The sequence below is a fragment of the Malania oleifera genome, chromosome 4 (genome assembly GCF_029873635.1).
Source record: "Malania oleifera isolate guangnan ecotype guangnan chromosome 4, ASM2987363v1, whole genome shotgun sequence".
Classification (NCBI taxonomy): domain Eukaryota; kingdom Viridiplantae; phylum Streptophyta; class Magnoliopsida; order Santalales; family Ximeniaceae; genus Malania; species Malania oleifera.
This window is the reverse complement of record NC_080420.1, coordinates 77,971,306-77,992,104: the sequence shown is the minus strand read 5'-3', so window position 1 is coordinate 77,992,104 and position 20,799 is coordinate 77,971,306. Positions and strand designations below refer to the sequence as shown.

At 38.2% G+C, this 20,799-nt stretch overlaps 1 protein-coding gene across 7 annotated transcripts in view; it reads right to left on the bottom strand.

The window, feature by feature from the left end:
• The window catches only part of LOC131154194 (helicase-like transcription factor CHR28), a 140,512-nt gene that overhangs the window by 101,014 nt on the left and 18,699 nt on the right, over positions 1-20,799 (bottom strand). For all 7 annotated transcript variants that reach the window (XM_058106793.1, XM_058106794.1, XM_058106795.1 and 4 more), the window contains 3 exons: positions 3,431-3,502; positions 3,269-3,346; positions 2,257-3,163 (listed from right to left, as the gene is read on the bottom strand). In XM_058106793.1, the coding sequence (XP_057962776.1) occupies positions 2,257-3,163; positions 3,269-3,346; positions 3,431-3,502 (1,057 nt within the window). The remainder of the gene's footprint in view (positions 1-2,256; positions 3,164-3,268; positions 3,347-3,430; positions 3,503-20,799) is intronic.

The window sequence follows — 20,799 nt, the reverse complement described above, 5'->3', positions numbered from 1 at the left end:
CACCCTTATCAGCAACAAGTTTTGCATTCAGATTCTAGGGAGTCTCAAAAGGTTTTGACCTCAACATTCCAGTTTCAGATAGTAACAAGTTTTGCATTCAGATTCTAGGGAGTCTCAAAAGTTTTTGATCTCAACATTCCAGTTTCAGACATTAGGTAAAGAACATATTCTAAATACCATGACATGATCCAGCAACTTAAATGCTCAAAAACTATCTGAATTGACCAAAATCACAACTTAATGTATCAATATGTATAATCTAATGGATAGATCAGATGGAATCCATAAAAGTAGGTCTCCAAACCATTAGTAGATTCAAGATGAAGTCCTCCATCAATGTCAACATATATCAATTGTAGAACGTCTTCTTAGCTGGAGGGTTCAATAATAAGATAAAAGGCCAAATCCACTCTACCCTCAACATGCCATGAAACTAAGGTTGCACAGTAGACCTTCTGATTTTTTTTTTCTTTAAACAAAAGAAGAGATTTCATTGATAAGAGAAGAATTTACAAAAAGGAGAAAAAGATTTCATCAAAATTCCGAATAATCTAAAAAATATAAACTAATAAAACTAAAAACTAAAAAAAATCAAAGCAAAAAGATCCCGCCATTCTCACTGAACCTTCAATTAACCCCCTTAAAGCATCTGAAGCCAACACACCATAAAGAGGCCAGGTATTGAATCTTCTCCCAGACCAGCTGCGAATTCAATTTTCTCCCTCAAAAAATCCATGCATTAGGCTCCAACCATAATCCCGACAACATTGCAAAAAAGCCGCATTTCCAAAGTGCAGCCCTCTCCTTTCTTCTTCCAAACCCCTCTCAAAAGAAATAGACAACATTCTCTCCACCAAGACCGGGCAAACCCAAGTTTCTCCCATCACAACAAATAATTTATTCCAAATTTTCCAAGCATAATCACTGTGTAAAAATAGATAAGGTACCGTTCCAGAATTTAAATAACAGAGCACAAAAACATCTGGAGATAAGGCCTTCAAAAGTCTCCTCATCTGTAACAGGTTATTAGTATTGATTTTATTAAGCACAATCAACCAAATAAAAACCTTAATTTTGGGAATCTTGGCCTTCCAAATAAATGAATATAGGGGAAAACAAGGATTGGAATGGGCCAAAAACTCATTACAAGAATACACCACCGAATGATCCAAAGCCCAAGACCAAGTATACCCAGCTGAAGAAAGATAACAATTGTTCAATAACGAAAACAAAGAGGAAAGTTCTGTCAGCTCTCTATCACTGATCTTCTAAAATGAAAGCTCCACGAAACCAGAGGCCAACCTTAAACAACCACAAGACGGAAATCATACTATTCTGCCCTGAGCTCAAGTGAAAGAGACGAGGAAAAGATGTGGCTAGAACATCAATCCCCAACCACAGATCTTTCCAAAAGTAAACCCAAGAAACCCGCCCCACCACAAATTTAATGTGATAAGTTAACAAGGGATAAATATGAGAAATAGATCTCCATGGGCTCTCTAATGAACATCACAAACTAACATTGGTATCCCACCCATTCTCACCCAATCCAAAGTTACTTCTAATCACACTATGCCAAAGGGAATGATCTTCTAAGGGGAAATGCCATAAACTTTTAAGCTAAGAGGACAATGTTTTGACACCAATTTTCCAAGACCCGTCCTTCCCTCTGATTTATAGCTACAAACCTCTTCCCACTTACTAAATGATCCCTAAAACCCCCAATACCACAGAACAAGCAGTTTCTCATGATTTTCTCAATCTTATTAACAATTCCCACTGAATACATAAAGCAATGAATGCTTATTGTAAATATGGGTAAAAACACTTGCATTCCTAGCAACATGTGGGGAGACCTGCACATTCAAATTTTAAGGGGATCTGGCCAAAAGATCGGCTGGTGCACACGCAGCTAGAAGGGCATATATGTAGAAACATTAATGACACATGTACTAACAGCCAAATACATCTCATTGTCCAAAGAATAATTAATATATGCTAACAACATAAGGACATTTATTCATATCTATATATATACACACCTACGCACCTGATTGCAATCAGAGATCATAAATACATCCAATTAGACATGTGTAGATGCAGTAAGTATTACTAAGTTTTGGTGCATGTACTATGATTTGACTGTATGTAAAATCATCTTTGTATAGACTCTGAAAGCATATTCATATCGTGGTTAAAACATATAATGCTATGGCACAGAAGCAAATTTAAATATCCAAAAAATGAAGGGGTCACCTTTGGTACGACGCAGCATAATAGCCCTCAGAATGGCCTGCAGCTTCATGTAACCATGGGTTGAATTTCTAGATATCGGAATCTTTATTGCATGGTAGAATGATTTGTACACAGCATATGGGTCATATCTGAGAAATCTGAAATAGCTATACAAATCATCAATTGTATTTTGTATGGGAGTTCCAGATAAGCACCACCTTCTTTTGGCTCGAAGGCCACAGCAGGCTCTAGCAACTTGTGTTCTGTGATTCTTAATGGTCTGAGCTTCATCTAGTATCACCCTAAACCAACCGACTCTAGCAATTGGACCAGAATCATAATCAAAAGAGGAATTATCAATTCCTTTTCTACCTTTTTTTCCCTTCTTACTGCCATCAATCGATTTTTTCCTTTTCTTATTAATAGAAAACTCGGAAGACAATCCACAATTTTCCCCATCTTTTTGATCAACATCATCCTCATCAACTAAAGGTTGTTTAGGAACTTCATTAGTCACAATTGAATATGTTGTGAGGACCACATCATACTTTGCCAATTTAACAGGATCCTTTGTCCTATTGCCTCCATGATAGATTAAAATGGAAAGTTTAGCTCTATCATCAACTTTTTCATCTAGCTCCCTAGCCCACTGTCGAAGAACACTAGCTGGACACACAACCAATGTACCTGCTGATGGCCTTCTCCTAGGGAACGACCGCAAAGAATTACTCACTTCTGGAGTCACTTTAACATCATCAGTTTCACCACTCTGCTTGGCATTGTCTAAACCAGCATCACCAGTGTCATCATCATCATCCAAATTCAAGGCTTCTGTCCTGTAATTGCCTTGGTCTTCTGGTTTAGATTTTGATTGCAAAGACCTTTGCATTTGTATCAGGGCAATCATTGAGATAGTCTTACCAAGGCCCTGTGAAATAAAAGCATTATGAGTTTTAAAGGAAAATAGAGAACCCAAGGAAATGTGTGTGCATCGAGGGAAATGCAAAAGAAAAATGAACACCTAACTAGTAACCTGATCATCAGCCAGAATTCCACCCAAGCAATGCAATGCCCTGGTTTCCTTCTGAAGCATCCATGCCAATGCAATTTTCTGTAAAAGATTAAAATTTAAGCTAAAACCAGATGCTTCACGAAAGAACTTAGTGTCACATACAGATTGGGGAAGGGGGGAAACCTGGTGTCTCAAAAGAGTGACTGATAATAGTCCATCAGGAAAATTAGCTTCAATTTTAGGTTGATTAAGATCCTGCAAAAAAACATAAATAGAGTTTATAAATTGTAAATTTCTACAATCCTTCAAACACTAATGTTTATAAGTAGCCGAATATGTGATGAGTGGGCCAAATCTCATTCTACTATGCAGGTTCAAACCATGTAATTGCCACCAGACTGGTTAACATTTTTTATAGGAAATAATTCCACTAAATAATGACTTAATAAATGCTTCAATTGATAATTTCAGCTTTCAATCATTTTTTTAATGATAAAAGAAGAAATTTCCTCAAGAGAGAAAAGAGAAATGAAGTCAAGGAGATGATACAAATCCCAAAAAAGCAACCATAAAGCTCATTGAGAAGCAAAGAAATGGACTATATCCCAAAGCAAAGGCAAAGCCAAAGAATGACCATTAAAAAAATGTGTAGATTCCTTTCCACCAAATACACCAAAAAACAGAATTAGCATCCTTACCCCTTCCAAAATATCTGAAAGTCTAAAATAAGAAAGCAAGAAAGCCTCTATCAAATCTGATTATATCAAGCTCTCTCTGCAAATCCCAAACAATCTGTTCCGCAAATTCCATGCAGCCAATCAGTACAAGAAAAGGTGGGAATAAGTAGAAGCACTATAAAAACACGTTATACAAATATCAAGGGATAAATTTGTATAAGGCAACCTTTGCAATGAACCAACTGTTGGTGTTACTCAGACAAAGATTACTAATCAAAAATATGCCATGACCATAGAAGGGACTTTAGCTCTTCCAATACAGTTAACACAAGGGCAAAAACATGGAGGACCAAACTAAACTATCAAGAAAAGATTTACAAGAGAATGGCCCAGAGCAGTCCAAGTTAGAGACCCCAGAATCCCTCTTAGAAGAAAGATAAAAAGGAACCAGCAAAATAAGCTAAGAAGAAAGTTCACTTGCCTATCGATCATCAAGATTTCTAGGAGTTGAAATCCCAGATTTCCTCTTCTACAATCACGTATGAAGAAATGGGATAATTACGTAACAGGGAGACGCAGAGAACAGAAAAACACAAGGGAAAAGGATAGAAAAAGCATCTCCCACCCAAATATCCTCCCAAAAACAGATGCAGGAGCCATCTCCCTCAGTATACCTAATGAAAGGAAAGAGCAAATGATTGAGTAGTAGCTAGGAGTGCTTCAGATGTTTTGCTTCTTTAAGATTTCAAATGGGAAAACATTGATTTTATATTATAAAAATAAAAAAAAACTGAACAAAACAAACAAGCAAACAAACATTTGGGGGTCTAGGTTTTTAAGGATTGGGTCTTCCTATTTTTGGGGCGTTGGGGGTATTATGATTTGGGACTATATTCCTTGAATGTTCTTCTAGCAATGAGGGTTCCTGGGGAACAGTCAATCATTTAGAGGCAAAAACTGTGGTCAAGTAACCTCTACTATGAGGGGCTTCTATTTTTTTATCCCAGACCAATCTTAGGGACATTCCTGTACCAGATGGTGATTTCAATATTACTTGAATGGCATAAAGGGATGGGAAGGCCTCCACTCGTATTGACAGGAATTTTTACTAATGAAATGGGAAGAAATGTTCCCAAATGTTGTTCAAACCTATTTCCAATCACTGCCTGACCTAGTAAAATGAGGCCCTACACCTTTCACATTTGAGCATATGCGGCTAAACCATCACTCTTTTGGGTTAATATTGAAAATTGGTGGAATAAGCATCAAGTTCAAGGTTGGAAGGTATCAAATTCAAGAAAAAATGTAAATTAACTAAGTTGAAAATCTAAAACAAGGAAATTTTTTGGTCAAATGGAGGACAGGAAGAATGATACTCTACCAGAGATGGAAGTTGCTTATAGATTAGGACTGTAATTCTAGATTATTTCATTTTCAGTGACTAATAAGAAGAGGAAAATTTTCATTCAGGAGATAGAGTTACGATACTGGTGAAGATCACTAGTTTTTATAGAGGGAAAATTAAAATGACCTCTCCAAAGTTTTGTGAAAAAGACATAGGTTTTGTGAAAAAGACATAGGCCTCCCGTAACATTCAAAGAATGATGCTAATTTCCCTTGACATTTAAATATGATGGAATTTATACTCACTCTGTTAGTAGACCATCTACTATAAAAAATGAAGAAAGTCAATCTGTTGTTATTTCAAACATTTGAATTGTTAGGATTAGGAGAAATGAACACATAGCAAATACTTAATAAATCTTTCCACACATGCATCTTCTTTATCCAATAGTGTATTTTTTTGAAGAGCTAACTTTGCAGTGACAGGTGTCAATGTTCTCAAGGACACTCATCCAAGAATAGTATATGAGCTTTCGACACCAGTAGGACTTATAATTTGGAGGGCTAAATTTGTTCTTACAAATATATCACACCATCATAGGACATCAACTAACAAAGTAGACGTAAGTGCCATATATTTAAATGTCACGATGCATGAGTCATTTTTTAAAAATGTTAGGGAAGGCCTGCATCTTTTAAACAAACCTTACAGAGGCGTTTGGTTCATGGCATCTTTCAACATTACCAGGAATTTGACACCCATGGCATCTTATTCCCACGTTTACTTGGCCACTAGAATCTAACGTGGTGGACATCTTAACATCCCTAGGAATCAAGATTCCGACAAAACATGGGCGTCCCATTCCCACCCTCCCCATGGGTAAGTTCACATTCCTATGGAAATCCTACTTTTAGGACCAAATTGAGCTTACTATTTTGGCTAGTTAGGCATCAATGTCCCCATAATATAGTATTATTGCACGCTTATTATATTTAAAATAATTAATTATTAATAAAAATGAAAGTGATACTACTATTATGTTCTAATAATATTATATAAGATTAAAATTCTGAGATCATATTGCCCCCATTTTTTTTTTTTTCTAATTAGATTATTAAATGTTGGTTTGTTTAAAATTTATGGTTGCTGAAATTTTGAAGGCATGGATTTAATTAGGTACAATCATTAGTAGGTTTTTATCCATTTGTACACATGTCAATGGCATAATGGACATCTTGAAATGCCTACCAGGATTCCCATGTTAAACCAAACACTAAAATAGCATCCTGTGTACATAGTGTGAACCAAACAAAAAAATCCCCATGAGGCAAGCATCCCATTCCCTGGAATGAGATTCTCAAAAATGTCATTCCATGGAAACATTTTATGCTACAAACCAAACACCCACTAGGTCAATGCATTTTTCCTTTTATAGACAATTGTGCTCAAAGAGGAACTTGAGGACAGACCTATGACCAAAGAACTTGATTTGAACCTAGTTCAAAGGGAAGTTCTTTCATTATAAAGAGTTCATTGGATGTTGAGAAGGTCAAGATGGCATTGTTTAAGATGAAAAGCAATAAGGCTCCAGGTCTTGATGGTTTTAAGATTTTCTAGAACAGTTGGGATGTGATTAACAAATATATTATGAAGATTTTCTTGAGCTTTTTCATAATGAGGTTGTTTGAAAGATAGTGAATTCTTCTTTTACTATTCTTATTCCATAAATATATCCCTCCATGAATTATCTCATAGTCATTCAACCAAATATATCTTTTGCAACAAGTGTTGTGAGTCGATATTTGGATTCTTTGAGAACAAGTCACTTCTATATAGTAATTCGCATCTTGTGATATCTCAAAGGTGCACCTAGGAGAGGTCTCTTATATCAAGATAAAGGTCACAACAGTATATTCAGGATATTCATATGCAGATTAGGCTGAGTCACCTTCTACATCCACAACTAAGTATTGAATCTTTGTTGGTGGTAATTTGGTTTCCTAGAGGAGTAAGTAACAAATGTGGCGGCTACATCAAGAGTTAAGTCAGAGTATGGGGTCATGGCTCACACTACAAGTCAAAACTCTTTTGCTTGAAGAACGTCTTGGAAGAACTTGATTTTCCACATTCTCAGTTGTGGAGTTGACATGTGATAATCAAGCTGCTATTCATATTACCTCCAATACAGACTTCCATAAGTGGACAAAATACAATAAAGTTGATTGCCACTTTTTTTGGGAGAAATTTGTGCAAAAGCTCATTATAGCCACTTTTTTTTATAATAAAAGAAGATATATTAAGAAAGAGAATGTACAATCACAAGGAGGATACTAAATCCTCTAAAATAAAAGGAAAAAGCAAAAGCAAAAACACAAAAACGAGAGAAAAAATAAAATAATAAAAATAATAATAATTGCTTCAATTAGCCAAGAAAACCCCTCTTTAATCCCTTCCAATCATAGTTCTCTAAACATTTCAAAGTAGCTAATTCCCTTTGACCCTTCTTCACCTTGGATTTGCCACCGTCAAGCCTAACTTCCTCTCCTCCTAGACCAAACAACATGAGGCCCAAATCATCCAACAAACTCTGAGTTTTGAGGTCCTTCATAGAAATTTTTCAAATTAGAATAGGCAAAATTCCATCCATCACCTTATGTTTTTCTTTAGGACCATCATCTTCAAAAATATTAATTCCATAAGCCTTCTAAAGGAGGAGGCGGCACCTAAAATAAGTCCCCAAGGTGATCAGTAGAAGAATCAGAAGAGTAACCATGTTGATCGCAAATTTGATCCAAAAGTAAGCCCCTATCACAATCAAAATCACTACTGTCTGCACTATTGTCATCCGGAAAGTCCCCCTATCTAAGCTATCCTCATCGGTACTAGCCCTCACACCAATTGGCTCTCCACTATACTTAACTCACCTTTTGAATCTCTCTTAAGAATTTTTTTTTGTGGTTTTACTAGATGATTCTTAAATTTCTTCAAAATGTTTCCTCGATTCTAAACCCTTTTGCACTTCCTTACACCAAACGTAAACCTTTTGATCTATCTGATTATCTAAATTAGTTGTCTTACCATCTGAAATTCCTTCAAAACCCACAATAAAATCTTGAATTTCATTCTCACAATAATTAATATTCTTAGATGAATCTCCCCCAATTATATTCTCAGAACCCTGCCCACTAGCATACTTTTGAACAGGAAAATAATTACCCTCAATAATATTAGTTGAATCTTTAGAAGCCAACCTTTCTATTCCCACCTCCTTCTCTTTTCTGTTATCAAAACAACTACTCTCCTCTTGATCACCATGGATCTGATTTGATGTTGGTCGATTTGCTGATGCAGTCGAATCTTGCTTCTGCTTCGGAGGAAGCTGAAGTCCTTCCGCCTCACAGGATTTAAATGGACGAGGTGCTACATTCAGATTGGGAACCTGACTTTCATCTGGACTATTAACGCCATTAGGAATAAGCTTTTGGGCCTGCCTATTCAGTTGGCCCAACAGAGGCTTAACCAGATTGCTTACTTTCTCATTAAACAAGCTCAAAGAAGGATCACAATTCTGATTTTGGCCCTCCCCAACTGAAAGGCCCATCATCGGTTTTAGAAGGCCTATGTTGTTGTCAAACAGCCGACTGAAGTCTAGCGTTATCATCAAAGACCCAGGCCCAACCCATCCAATCACTACTTTGCCTAAGCAGGAAGCCCTAGCCGCCTCTGGACTCAGCCCCTCAGTTGGAATACTCAGCCCCTCATCTTCCACTGGACTAAACCCCTCAGCCGTCACTGGACTAAAATGAACACAAACCACCTCCAGCTTACCCTTAGAATTCACATAAGCAACAACATCAACACTATTACCTGAAACTACCTGACTCCATGAACAATTATTATTACTTCCAACACCATTAGTGAACGGATGAAGCGAGTTCACCAAGGACAAAGAGAGTTTACCAAAGCACTGAATTCTTCCCCAAAACAAAGCCATCCATCGCCTTTGGAACCTTTAGGAACAAATATAGAGTATATCTTGCCTCTCTAGCCATGCCCTAATCCCAAGAACTTACCTGCCATCGTCACATGTATCACCATCCAGTATTCAGCAAAACCAACCCTAGATCTTCAAACACCCTTTCTTGACCTTCCATCAAGAGACAAGAATCCCTACAAAATCATATTGCAGCAGTCAATGAAAGTCTTATCCATCGATCGCGTATCCGATTCTTCTCAAGAATCAACAGAGTTACCCCCTTACCCACTTTATCCAATCTCAGGTCGAAGGATTTCCCTTCGATCTGAATTGAACGAACCCCCACCATCGAAATCTACCAGCCCCATGAGCAAACACAATACCAATATGAGAGATAAGAAGATTTTTCTACGTGAGAGAAAGCCATCACAAAATAGTGTCAACACTGAAGCACTGCTAGGCTGGCGTCGGTACAGCGCTGGCTACATTCGAAACACTTGGGCTATCGCAAACCCATTACAGCCACTCATATGAAGTTTGATTTGCAGCTTGTTGACTCGTTCACTAAAGCTTTGGGGGGTGCTCATGTTAAATTCATTTGTAACAAGCTAGGAGTATATGATATTTATGCTCCAGCTTAATGGGGAGTGTTAATGGTTATTTTGGTCATTCAGCATTATTGGTATATGTTAGTGTTTTGTTAATAAGTGTGAGTTACTAAGGGTATTAAGGTCATTGGTATGTTCTCGACATATATTATAACCAGAAAGAGAGGCCTATTGTTGTGCTTAGGTCTTCCGTTTTACTCAATCCTTCAACACGCATATTTCTTCTTTCTTGGTTAGTTGATTCTAAATGGGGGTTGTAATTCCTAAGACTTTCACCTTTCAAGAAACCTCAGGGGGCATTTGGTATCAATTATGTTTACAATTTTGTATTTTCATTTTCTTTACAATATAATGAACACAAAACAGAAGGCAGTAACTCATTCGACTGCATTGCTAATTTCCAATTTCTATTGTTGGTTTTCAACTGTTGTAGAACCAATCCAAAACTAGGTTTTTTACATTCACTTGTCGAAATGTATGCCAGTAGTAATTAAATAAAAAAATCCATTTTTGTGGATTAAATCACTGTGCACACAATTTTTTTAGTGAAGAAAAAATTTAAATAAAAAATCACTTAAAATTCCTAAAATTTTGAAAAAAAAAATTTAAGAAAAAACATCCAGAAGTATTTTCAACACAAAGTCATCTGGGAAAAGTTATTGAAAAAGACTTGCTCTACCTATGATTTACTCGCTCCCAGTTTTCTTTATAACTATAATCTCTCTTTGGCAAACCCTTTTCAGCATCTTTCCTACCCCCATAGCTGCTCCCCACCACCATGGCTGCCATAGGGCATAAAAGAAGGGAGTTGCAGAAAATCAGCTCAGATCAAAGGGCTTCTCATCAATCTAAGACTTTATCAAAGGGAAAAAGGTGGTTTAATTTCTCCCCTGGAGAATAATCAGACTCAAAATCAGTAGCTTGTCATCAATTTTTGGAATTCTAGAAAGGGAATTTCAAAGCTTTCAATTTGGAAGCAAAAGGTACCAAATGGCAATCCAAACAACAAAGATAACAACAAAGATACAGAGCTGCTGAGAGCTATGGCTAGGATGGAAAGGGTAATGATCTGCACATTTGTTCCGAGGGGGTCTAAAGGGGAAGGATAGCGAGGCTTTGTGAAGAATTTTTTTTTTAAATAACAAAAGGAGAATTTTATTCAAAGATTAAGAATGTACAAGAAGGAGAATAAGACATCTCATTAGCAAAGGCTGGAAAAGTCCAAACAAAAACCAGAAAAAAGCTCATCACTAAACCAGCCTAATCTAACAATCAAACAAATAATGTCAGTTGTGCTGAATATTATAAAAGCTCACCCCCACCTTAAAATTTCCATGACCCACACACCAAAGAGAAACCAAATAATGTATCTTCTCATAAACCAGCAAATACAACGACTTTGTCCCTTAAAAAAATACACACATTATGCTCCATCCACAGCCCTCAAAATATTGCAAAGAAAGCATATTTTCAAAGTGCTACCCTTCCCGTTTTACTGCCAAAACCGACAAAATAAACTGCTAAAATATCATCCACTGCCTCTGAACTCACCAAACATTCGCCTAACAAACCAAAGAACTTATTCCATACCATTCAAGCATAATCACAATGTATAAAAAGATGCAATGCAGATTATGAACAGTTATATCAAAGAACACAAATATCCGAAGAGAGAGCCTTAAAATTTCTCCTGACCTGCAACGAGTAATTGGTATTAATTGGCCCACATCTTCCCCAGACCCCGCATACGCAGGAGCTTTGTGCACCGGGCTACCCTTTTTTTTATATGGATTTATAGAGAGGAAAGGAGGAATTAGATCTAGTCAAAATTTCACAGAAAGATTTGCAAGAATAAACCCCAAAGGATCAAAAGACCAAGACTGACTATCCTCCTCCAAAGAAAGTCAACAATTATTTAACAAACCTAGCAAAGAGGATAACTCTACCAACTCCCTATCATTCAACAATATTTGAAATCCAAGAAGTTAAAGAAACACCTGGATCAACAACAAAAGAAGAAATGGAGTCATCCTGCCCTGAGCTCAGGCAAAAGAGGCAGGGAAAAAGGTGGACAAAACTGCATTCCCCGACCAAGGATCTTTCCAAAAGCAGATACTACAACCCCTATCCATCAAGAATTTAGTATGGGGAATGAAAAGGGCATAAATTTGAGCGAGAGCTTGCCAAAGAATCTCCGGAGAACATCTATAAATCCCAAATTACTATCCCACTTATTCTCATCCAATCCATACTAACTTTTTACAACTCTATGCCATAGGGAAGAATTATCTAGTGGAAACCGCCAAAGTCATTTAGCCAAGAGAGCTGTGTTTTTAGACACCAAATCTTCAAGACACAAACCACCCTACCATTTAGACCTGCACACCACTTCTCAGTTTTACCAAATGATCCCTAACACCCCCTACACCTTACCACAAGAAATCCCTCATTACTTTCTCAATCTTGCCAGCAACCCCCACAAGAATCTTAAAAATAAAGCGAAAGTATAATGGAGTACTAGAAGGACAACCCTGCATGAGAGTAATTCTACCACTGAGAGAAAAAGAACAACCTTCCAAGTTCCAACCGTCTAACGCTTAGAAACCTTTTCCACGACCCTTTTACTAAAGGTGTGAAACCATCACCCCCTCCCTCTACCCACCTCCAACCTCTTTTACACCTATAACCTCTTTTACTAAACCTCTATACACAACCCTATCCACCAACCTACTCAAAATGTCAGCCACTAAAACAAACAAAAACAGAGAGAGGGGTCACCTTGCCTAATACTTCTCATAGCCTTAAACCAAGATTTAGGCTCACGATTCACTAAAACCGAGTAGCTCACATTATGCAAACATCCTCTTATCCATCAATGCCATCTCTCCAAAACCCCTTTCTCGCAAAAATCTAATCTAGGAAGTTCCAGCTCACTCTATCATATGATTTATCAAAATCTAACATAAAAATGAGCCCCTTCTTCTTCCTTTTCTCCGAATATCCTCCACAGCCCCATTGGCAACCAAAATGGCATCCACAATCTGTCTACCCACCCCCCAACAAATGCACTCTAAGCCTTAGAGATAGTCCTATCAAGCACCACACTCAACCTGTTAGCTAAAACTTTAGCAATGATCTTATAAACACCAAAAATTAAACTAATAGGCGTATAGTCCGAAATCTTGATGGATCTACTTTTCTTCGACAATAAAGTTATAAAAGTGGAATTAATACACTTACTTAAAATCCCACTCCCATAAAATACATTAAAACCTTAAGCAAGTCCCCTTTATCCACTTGCCAACAATCTTGAAAGAAAGCCATATTGAACCTCTCCAGCCCTGGAGCTTTATTCCACTCCATCCCAAAGACCATGGCCTTCACTTCCTCTTCCTCAAAAGATCTCTCCGACCAAGCTACCGCATCACCAGATAAAGAGTCCAATCTAAACCTTCAACCATTGGTCTACTATCATCCTCCTCTTAAGTACAAATTAAAATAAAACTCGGTGATCTTGGAAGCATTCAACTCTAGTTGGAGATAATCTCCCCCCTGCCCATGTTTTTTTTTAATAATAAAATAAAAATTCAATAATAGAATAAGAATATACATCTAGGAGAACAAGACATCTTAGCAAAGTTTGGAAAATCCAAGAAAAAAACAAACACAAAGGAACAACCTATAGACTACAGATACAAAAGAGAAAAAAAAAAATAATAATAATAATAACCATCATGAACTAATACTCCAACACGTAACGCCAATCGCGTTGAATATCAAAAATGCTCACCCCCTTAAAATTCCCTTGCCCTGCACACCAAAGAGAAGCCAAATCATGTATTTTTTCCCAAACCAGCACCTGAGTCGACTTCTTCCCTAGAAAAATGTGCACATTACACTCCATCCACAACCCCTAAAAAACTGCGAAAAAAAAAACACATTTTCAAAGTGCTGCCCTTTCCTTTTTTCTACCAAATCCAGCAAAATCCACTGCCAAAAAATCCTCCACTATCTTAGAACTCACCCAAAGTTCGCCTAAAATATCAAATAGCTAATTCCAAACACTCCAAGCATAATCACAATGAATGAACAAATGCAATGATGATTCTAAAACAATTAAAGCAGAGAACACATATGTCTGGAGATATAGCCCTCAAAGGTCTCCTAACCTGCAGCAAGTTATTGGTATTAATTCTATCAAGTGCAACCAACTAGATAAAAGCCTTAATTTTAAAGGGGACTTTGACCTTCCAAATGGAACTATAATTGCACAAAAGAAAAAATCAACCTATTCAAAAAATCACAAAAATACTTGCACGGATAAATCCCCGAAGGATCCAGAGACTAAGACCGCCTATCCTCCTCAAAAGAAAAACAACAGTTATTCAATAAGACTAGCAAAAAGGATAGCTCTCCCATTTCCCTATCATTTAACAATCTGCAAAAGTGGAAATACCAAGATGGCAAAGGACCACCTAAATCAACAACAAAAGAAGAAATGGACTCATCCAGCCCTAAGCTTAAGCAAAAAAGGTGTGAAAACGAGGTGGATAAAACTACATTCCCCAACGAAGGATCTTTCCAAAACCGGATATTACTACCTCTATTGCCCATGTTAACTCCATAATCAAATTCTTCCTCATTTTCCCATTAGCTATCCTATGGAAAAATCTTGAAATACAATCACCATCTTCGACTCATTTAAACTTCATCTTTTGCCTCCAACTTCTCATTCCCTTGAAAATCACCTCCGCCAATTCATTTTCAGAGAGGGCAGCATCTTCTTCCTTCCTATCTCAACCTTAAATTTCCAAACACCTTCCTATTCCATTACTTCAGCTTCTCTTTTAGTTTTAGCCTCTTCAATTTCATCAATATCTAAACCCTCCCCAATCCCTCTCCACATCTTCACTCCAAGAATTCCTCACCAAAGGTTGGAAAGAATCACGATCCAACCACATATTTTCAGACCTGAAGGAAGTGGGACCCCAAGAAACCTTCCTCAATTCTATCAAGATAGCAGAGTGGTCAGAAATAGGCCTAGGTAAGACAAAAAATGGGAGAGATTAAGGAACTCCCTCCCACTTCATGCAAAACCAGAATCTATCAAGCATGCTTGCCACCGCTCCGCCTCCTCCCACCAACCACATGAAATTAGCATTATATAGAGGAAGATCTCTCAAACCACAATCCTTCAAAATTCTGCATAGTAGCAATAACCCTATCTCCCCCTTATTCTCTTGACGACACCTCACAGCATTAAAATCACCTCCCATTATCCAATTAGAAGTGCAAAAGCAAAAACCATACTAAAGCTCGTCCTAGAAAAAAATACTAAGGGCTGGTCTAGAAGGACCACACACTAACAACACCCACCATTGACCCCAACCTGTTACTTCTACTAGGACAAGGAAAGAGATGAAGCCTACTAAATTATCCACTCCAAGAATAGCCCCACACCATCATAATACCACCCGCTCCGAGAAGGTACAAAATCCCAAGCCTTATAACATCCCTTTCCCAATTCCCTTTGACAACCCCGCATCTACAATCTCAAGCTTAGTCTCCTGGCATCAAAACAGTATCAGGAGAATACTTGAAAAAAACCTCTCTGATTAACCCTCTCTTTCTAAAGTTCCCCGGGCCTCCAACATTCCAATTGACAACGTTCACAATTTCATTCATTTCCCTCCCTTCCAAACTCCCTTCCCTCCCCCATAATTAATAGGAGAGACCAAGTTATTTAGCTCTTTTTAAACCTTCTTTTTTCCGCTTATACATTCTAAGACTCAAAGCCAATCTCACCTTGGCCCCAACAAGACTCACTAGCCCCCAAGCCAACATCAAAAGTGCTACCCCTAGTAGAACCCTCCCTATGGCATAAAGTGTCAAGAAAAAATAGATTGAACAGGAAGGGGAAGAATACCTTCTCCAGATTTAGAAGAATTCGGATCAACCAAGAAATAGCTTCCTCTTCATCAATACCCCCACTCCCCACCTCACTAATGGAAGGTATATCAACAAAGTCCACCGTATTAGTAATAGGCTTGGGGACAAGGGAACAATGACCCCCTCATCAACCAAGTCTCTTCTCTGGTTTAAGTTCTGTTTAATAGCATTTATACCCCCTTGTAGAGTGTTGGAAAACAATTGAGCACATTGTTCCCTAAATTGATCCATATATTGCATTGGACATTGCATTGCCCCAAGGCTTCCACTCCTACACTTTCATAGAACCACTTTGTGAATTGTGCCAAGGCATCTTCTTCATCCAAATCTAAGTCAGCTCTCAACCGATCAACCAACAATTCCTTCTCACACTCACAAAAGCTACTCAAGTCATCCTCCATATCAAAGACATCCTCTTCCCCACCACTCATCAAATTACCTTCAGCTCTCTACCCATCAACCCCTTTAACTACTTCACCAATCCCTCCCTCTGTATCTAGTGCATAAACTTCCTCCCCCCTATTACTAAGAATCTCTTACTCCCTTTCTAATTCCTCATCAACTAAATTCAGAGATGTTCATATGTCACTAGCAAAGGAAACATTCCCCTACTTGTTGTTCCTTGTAGCATTACCCAAATTCTCCTCCTCTGCCTTCAAGTCTCCCAAGAATTTTACCCCTAAATCCTCTCCCTTCAGTTTCTTTGGATGACTCTGCCCAACCTCCCTTACTAAAATTCCCCCCATTTCTACTCAGTCAACATTACCCACTACGCCATAAAAAGGGGAGCCTGAATCATTAAGATTTTTATCCTTGCTAGATGGTCTCAAATCCACTTCTTGAATAGATTTAAAGGCCACAACATTTTTACCCTTCTCAGCCCATTACTAACGACCCTTCTTAGCCCATAAATGAGAGGCTCAATTCTTTAATCCCCATTGCCCGCATTATAAGAGGAAAATAATTCAAAACTACTACCAAATCATGGGAGATTATTATTTGTGGGGGGGGGGATTGAAAACCCCCTCTCTTTATAAACTCGACCAAAGCTCCTCCTAAGAATTCTCCCTCCCTTCACCTGAAAATCTCTAACAATGCTAGAAAAAAAGCAATCTTCAGAGAGCCTCTGAAAACATTCAACTTCTCTGACTTCTCACGACAAATGATGTTCTTAAAGCCACAATCTTTGCAGCTTATGCTATAGTTTTCTTCAAGGTCGATTGATTCCATAAACTTTTGCCATCCTTCATATTGCTTACCCTCTGGAATACAAAGGGCTTGCCTTTGACCTCCAAGAGAGAGCTTCTCGATGCAAATAAATTTTCCATTCTCATTCCTACAAGAACCAAATTGAACCCAGCCTCCTCCTCCAATGAAAAATATATCCCTCCAATTCCCAGCTGCAACCACTTGAGGACCTGAACAGATTACTCCTAAGGATCTCAAAATCCATAAAAACTCTTCCTTCTACAGTAAGATAAATGAAATAAATCTCCTTGCAAATTTTGGAAGTCCAAATGCTATAAGATAGAGGCATTTTGCATTAAAAAATTTCCTTCAATCTTCACTGTAGAATGGCCACCCATATTTGACCTTCCCCCCAAAACCATGAAGGATTGAATCAAATGCCATAATAAGACAACTAGAAACCAGTAAAGAATTTAATGAAGCTTCTACAGATTCCAAGTATGAGAGTTGACAAATGACGATCAAAGAGGCATTAGGGCTCCTCCAATCTTCCCATATCAAGTCATGGAGCTTAAGGCTATAATTTCAACAGCAACGAGAAAGATTGTATCTGACCAAGACACAACCTTGTACCAAGGGGGCCAACACAACCACAAGCTCAGATAAGGAGATTCACACCAAGAGAAGGGCCTCTAAGATAATTGCTAAGTCCTTTACTAGCAGACGAACTATTATGCCCGAACAAATGGATGTTTTCACGATCATAGAGGCGCTAGGGCTCCAATCTTCCCTATAATAATGAATGAGCTAACATGATAACAAACTCAAATAAAGAAGGCAAGAATAGACAACAAGGAGAATCTTTGCTTCAATCCTTTGCTCATCTCAACTCCATTGACACAACTCCTTCAGCTTTGTGAAAAAATTTTGTGCACTGCACTGGTTAAGGATCTCCTTCCTAATAATGGTGTCATAGGAAAAGGTTTGTAAGGTGCCCATTCATGGAGCCAAGTAATAATAGCAGAGAAGCACAATACTTGCGCACAATGTCGTGGTGCGATTCAAGCAAAATAGTCTATCTAGACAACCATTCTTGCACAATGACTATGGCACCCACAACAAAGGAACTAGTGTTTCACTAGGTGCAGAAAATGCAATGCGAATGGGATGGAGTGAGCCTATGATTTTGATGACAGTTTCAGACTTAAGAGCAGTTATTGGATAGCAAAGGAGTTGAATTAAGTCCCTAGATGAGCCAGCTTTGACAAGTAGACTAAAACCTATATGATTCTGTCTTTGATAACGATGCTCATGCGAAGGCCCATATTTCTAGCCAAAATACATCGAGTAAGGTCCAAAGTTGTCAATGTGGGGTTCAAGGCCTTGGGAGGCCATGTTGCTTGCGAGAAGATTTCGTCTAAGGGCCACAGCAGTTCACACAAGGTTTCAAGCCATGGAAAGATTCACATAAGAAAAAAAGAAGCTATAATTGGGCAAGGGACTGAGGATGCACAAGTAGAGAAGAAGTGAAATCATGCTGATGGGTTAAGTGGGTTAATTGGGTTTAACAAATCTTCTTCTAGGAGATCAAGTGGCACAAAATTTGGAATGATAGCAATACGGTGTTTGAAGAATTCCATTTGGAGGTAGTTGAGCACAAAATCACTCTGGTGGAGTAGGAGCGTAGTTTGCTAGTGATTAGGGTAAGGTTTGAGCTTTTAAGAGCTAGCTTCCACAGGCAATGGTAAAAGTAGATCATTGATCTAAGGGTGGTAATGTGTAAATAAATGTTGGCAAAGTATCGATTCTGCCAACATGTATGCGGGTCAAACGGCACAGTGGGAGGGGCTACAAAAAAGGAACTCTTGTCAAAAATCGAACAAATTTTGAGAGTGTGTGTGTTTCTAAAAAGAAGTACTAGAGTTTTTTACATTGTGGAGTCTCAAAATTGTTCAAAATAAGCCCATCTAAGGAATGCAATTTGGTTAGGTTTCTAATTCATCTGATTTACTTAGGTTAGGGATATTTCTCATGTGCCACCATCTCTGCTTGAAGGTTTGGAGGGTGCATTTATTTTTTAGGACAGATTGAGTAAGAGCTGCCAATAAGTAATCAGTTATTCAATGCTATTGACATTATTTGTTGGATTGTTAGATTGTGTTGGTTCTTATTTCTTATTTTTGCTTTTTAGCTTTTTCTCTGTTTTTCATCTAGCTTTTTCCATACTTTGCTAAGGAGACGCCTTATCCTCCTAGCCGTACATTCTTAATCCATTAAGAAAATTCTTCTTTCAGTATTCAAAAAAACAATCAACTTAGGGATGAGATTTGCCCACCCCTATGGAGGAGATTACTAGGAAGAATATCTAACTCTCAAACAATTGATGAACAAGAAGGGATTGTGATTGGTTTGTCCTGGACGAAAAGAAGTTCATTTTAATGGTGGCAAAGACAAGAAATGTGTGCACACAACTAGTGCAGAGGATAAATAGTGTTGAGAGGGGGAGAAAGGCTATATGGCGACAACTAGAAAATTGTCCTCATCGGAAGAAATCTTTTGATTTGGTTTTGGATGGAGAAATATGGGCCTTGTCAATCACCGAATACAAGAAGAGTTGAGAATCTCCATCTTCATAGAAATGGAAGAGTTCAACTGGTTCCTCCATGTGTGGAGGAATTTCTAGAGTAAGGAACGATCACTTGGATAATTCAAAATAAAAATGCCTTCAGAAGCTTCATCTTCTTCTCCAAGATCAACTCAAGGGACAGCAAGACCTTTCCCTAAGAGTCTCAACTTGAAAGGGTCACAAAAGATTTGTCTTGTAGCAAAAGAGTTAGGACTTCAATTTCAACATCCCAATCGCAGCACCCTAGGGATCCTCTCATTGTCTACCTCTGCATGGTCACCGGAGAGTAAAATGGCATTTTGTTGTGGTGTCTTCCGCTTCTAGCCCCCACTATGGAACCTCCCTCACTATTAAAAAGAATATGCAACCAAAAGCATCATTGTCAGACCAAATTGGAGAACAAAGTAGGTCAATCCAGTACTTCAATAAAGACACTTGGTCCCAAGCACTTGTTCAAATTTGAACAAATTGGACCTTCTGATACCAGGCACAAAAGTTTATCAAGGTTTAAGGAGTTGAGATAGGCCTCAGTTTTGGCCAAACCCACTCTCCCCTCTCCGGCTTCCTCGGAATTTTTGGTCTCCCTATTGGCCTCCATCTCTAGACCCTCTACATCAAGTGGCAAGCCCAATCAAACACCACCTCAGCATACCCCTTTAGTTCAAATGCAAACACAAACCCAGCAAGTCCCATTCTTTCAAGCCTACCAAGCCCCTTTCAGAACTTGACATATGGATCAAGCACACTATGTCAACTCCCCTACAGCATACAACCACACCTTCAAAACTTGATATCTAGAGCATCTTAAGCCTTCCATCCTTAGCTGCAGCCAATGATCTCTCTGACTCTAAAACAAGAGATGCTAGTCTAGCCATACCAGTCTTAAAAACCAGTGCAAAAGGCATCTTTGAGGAAGACCACAGGAGAATGGACAGCAACAGCAAGATTTCAAGGAACATTATCAGTTGGGTGCTTCGCAAAGTACACATGGTCAATGAGGACATCGATGGCACTTCCAATAGATTTGAGAAAAATTCAAGAGTCTTTTTCAGGATATTAAGGGGGAAAAAAACAGGAAGAAAGACCAAACCAGTACAAAAAATGGTTGGCCAATAGCCAAAAGGAAAGTGAAAAAAAAAAAAAGATTTCAAAAGACTAAATTTTCGGCTAATTATGATCATGA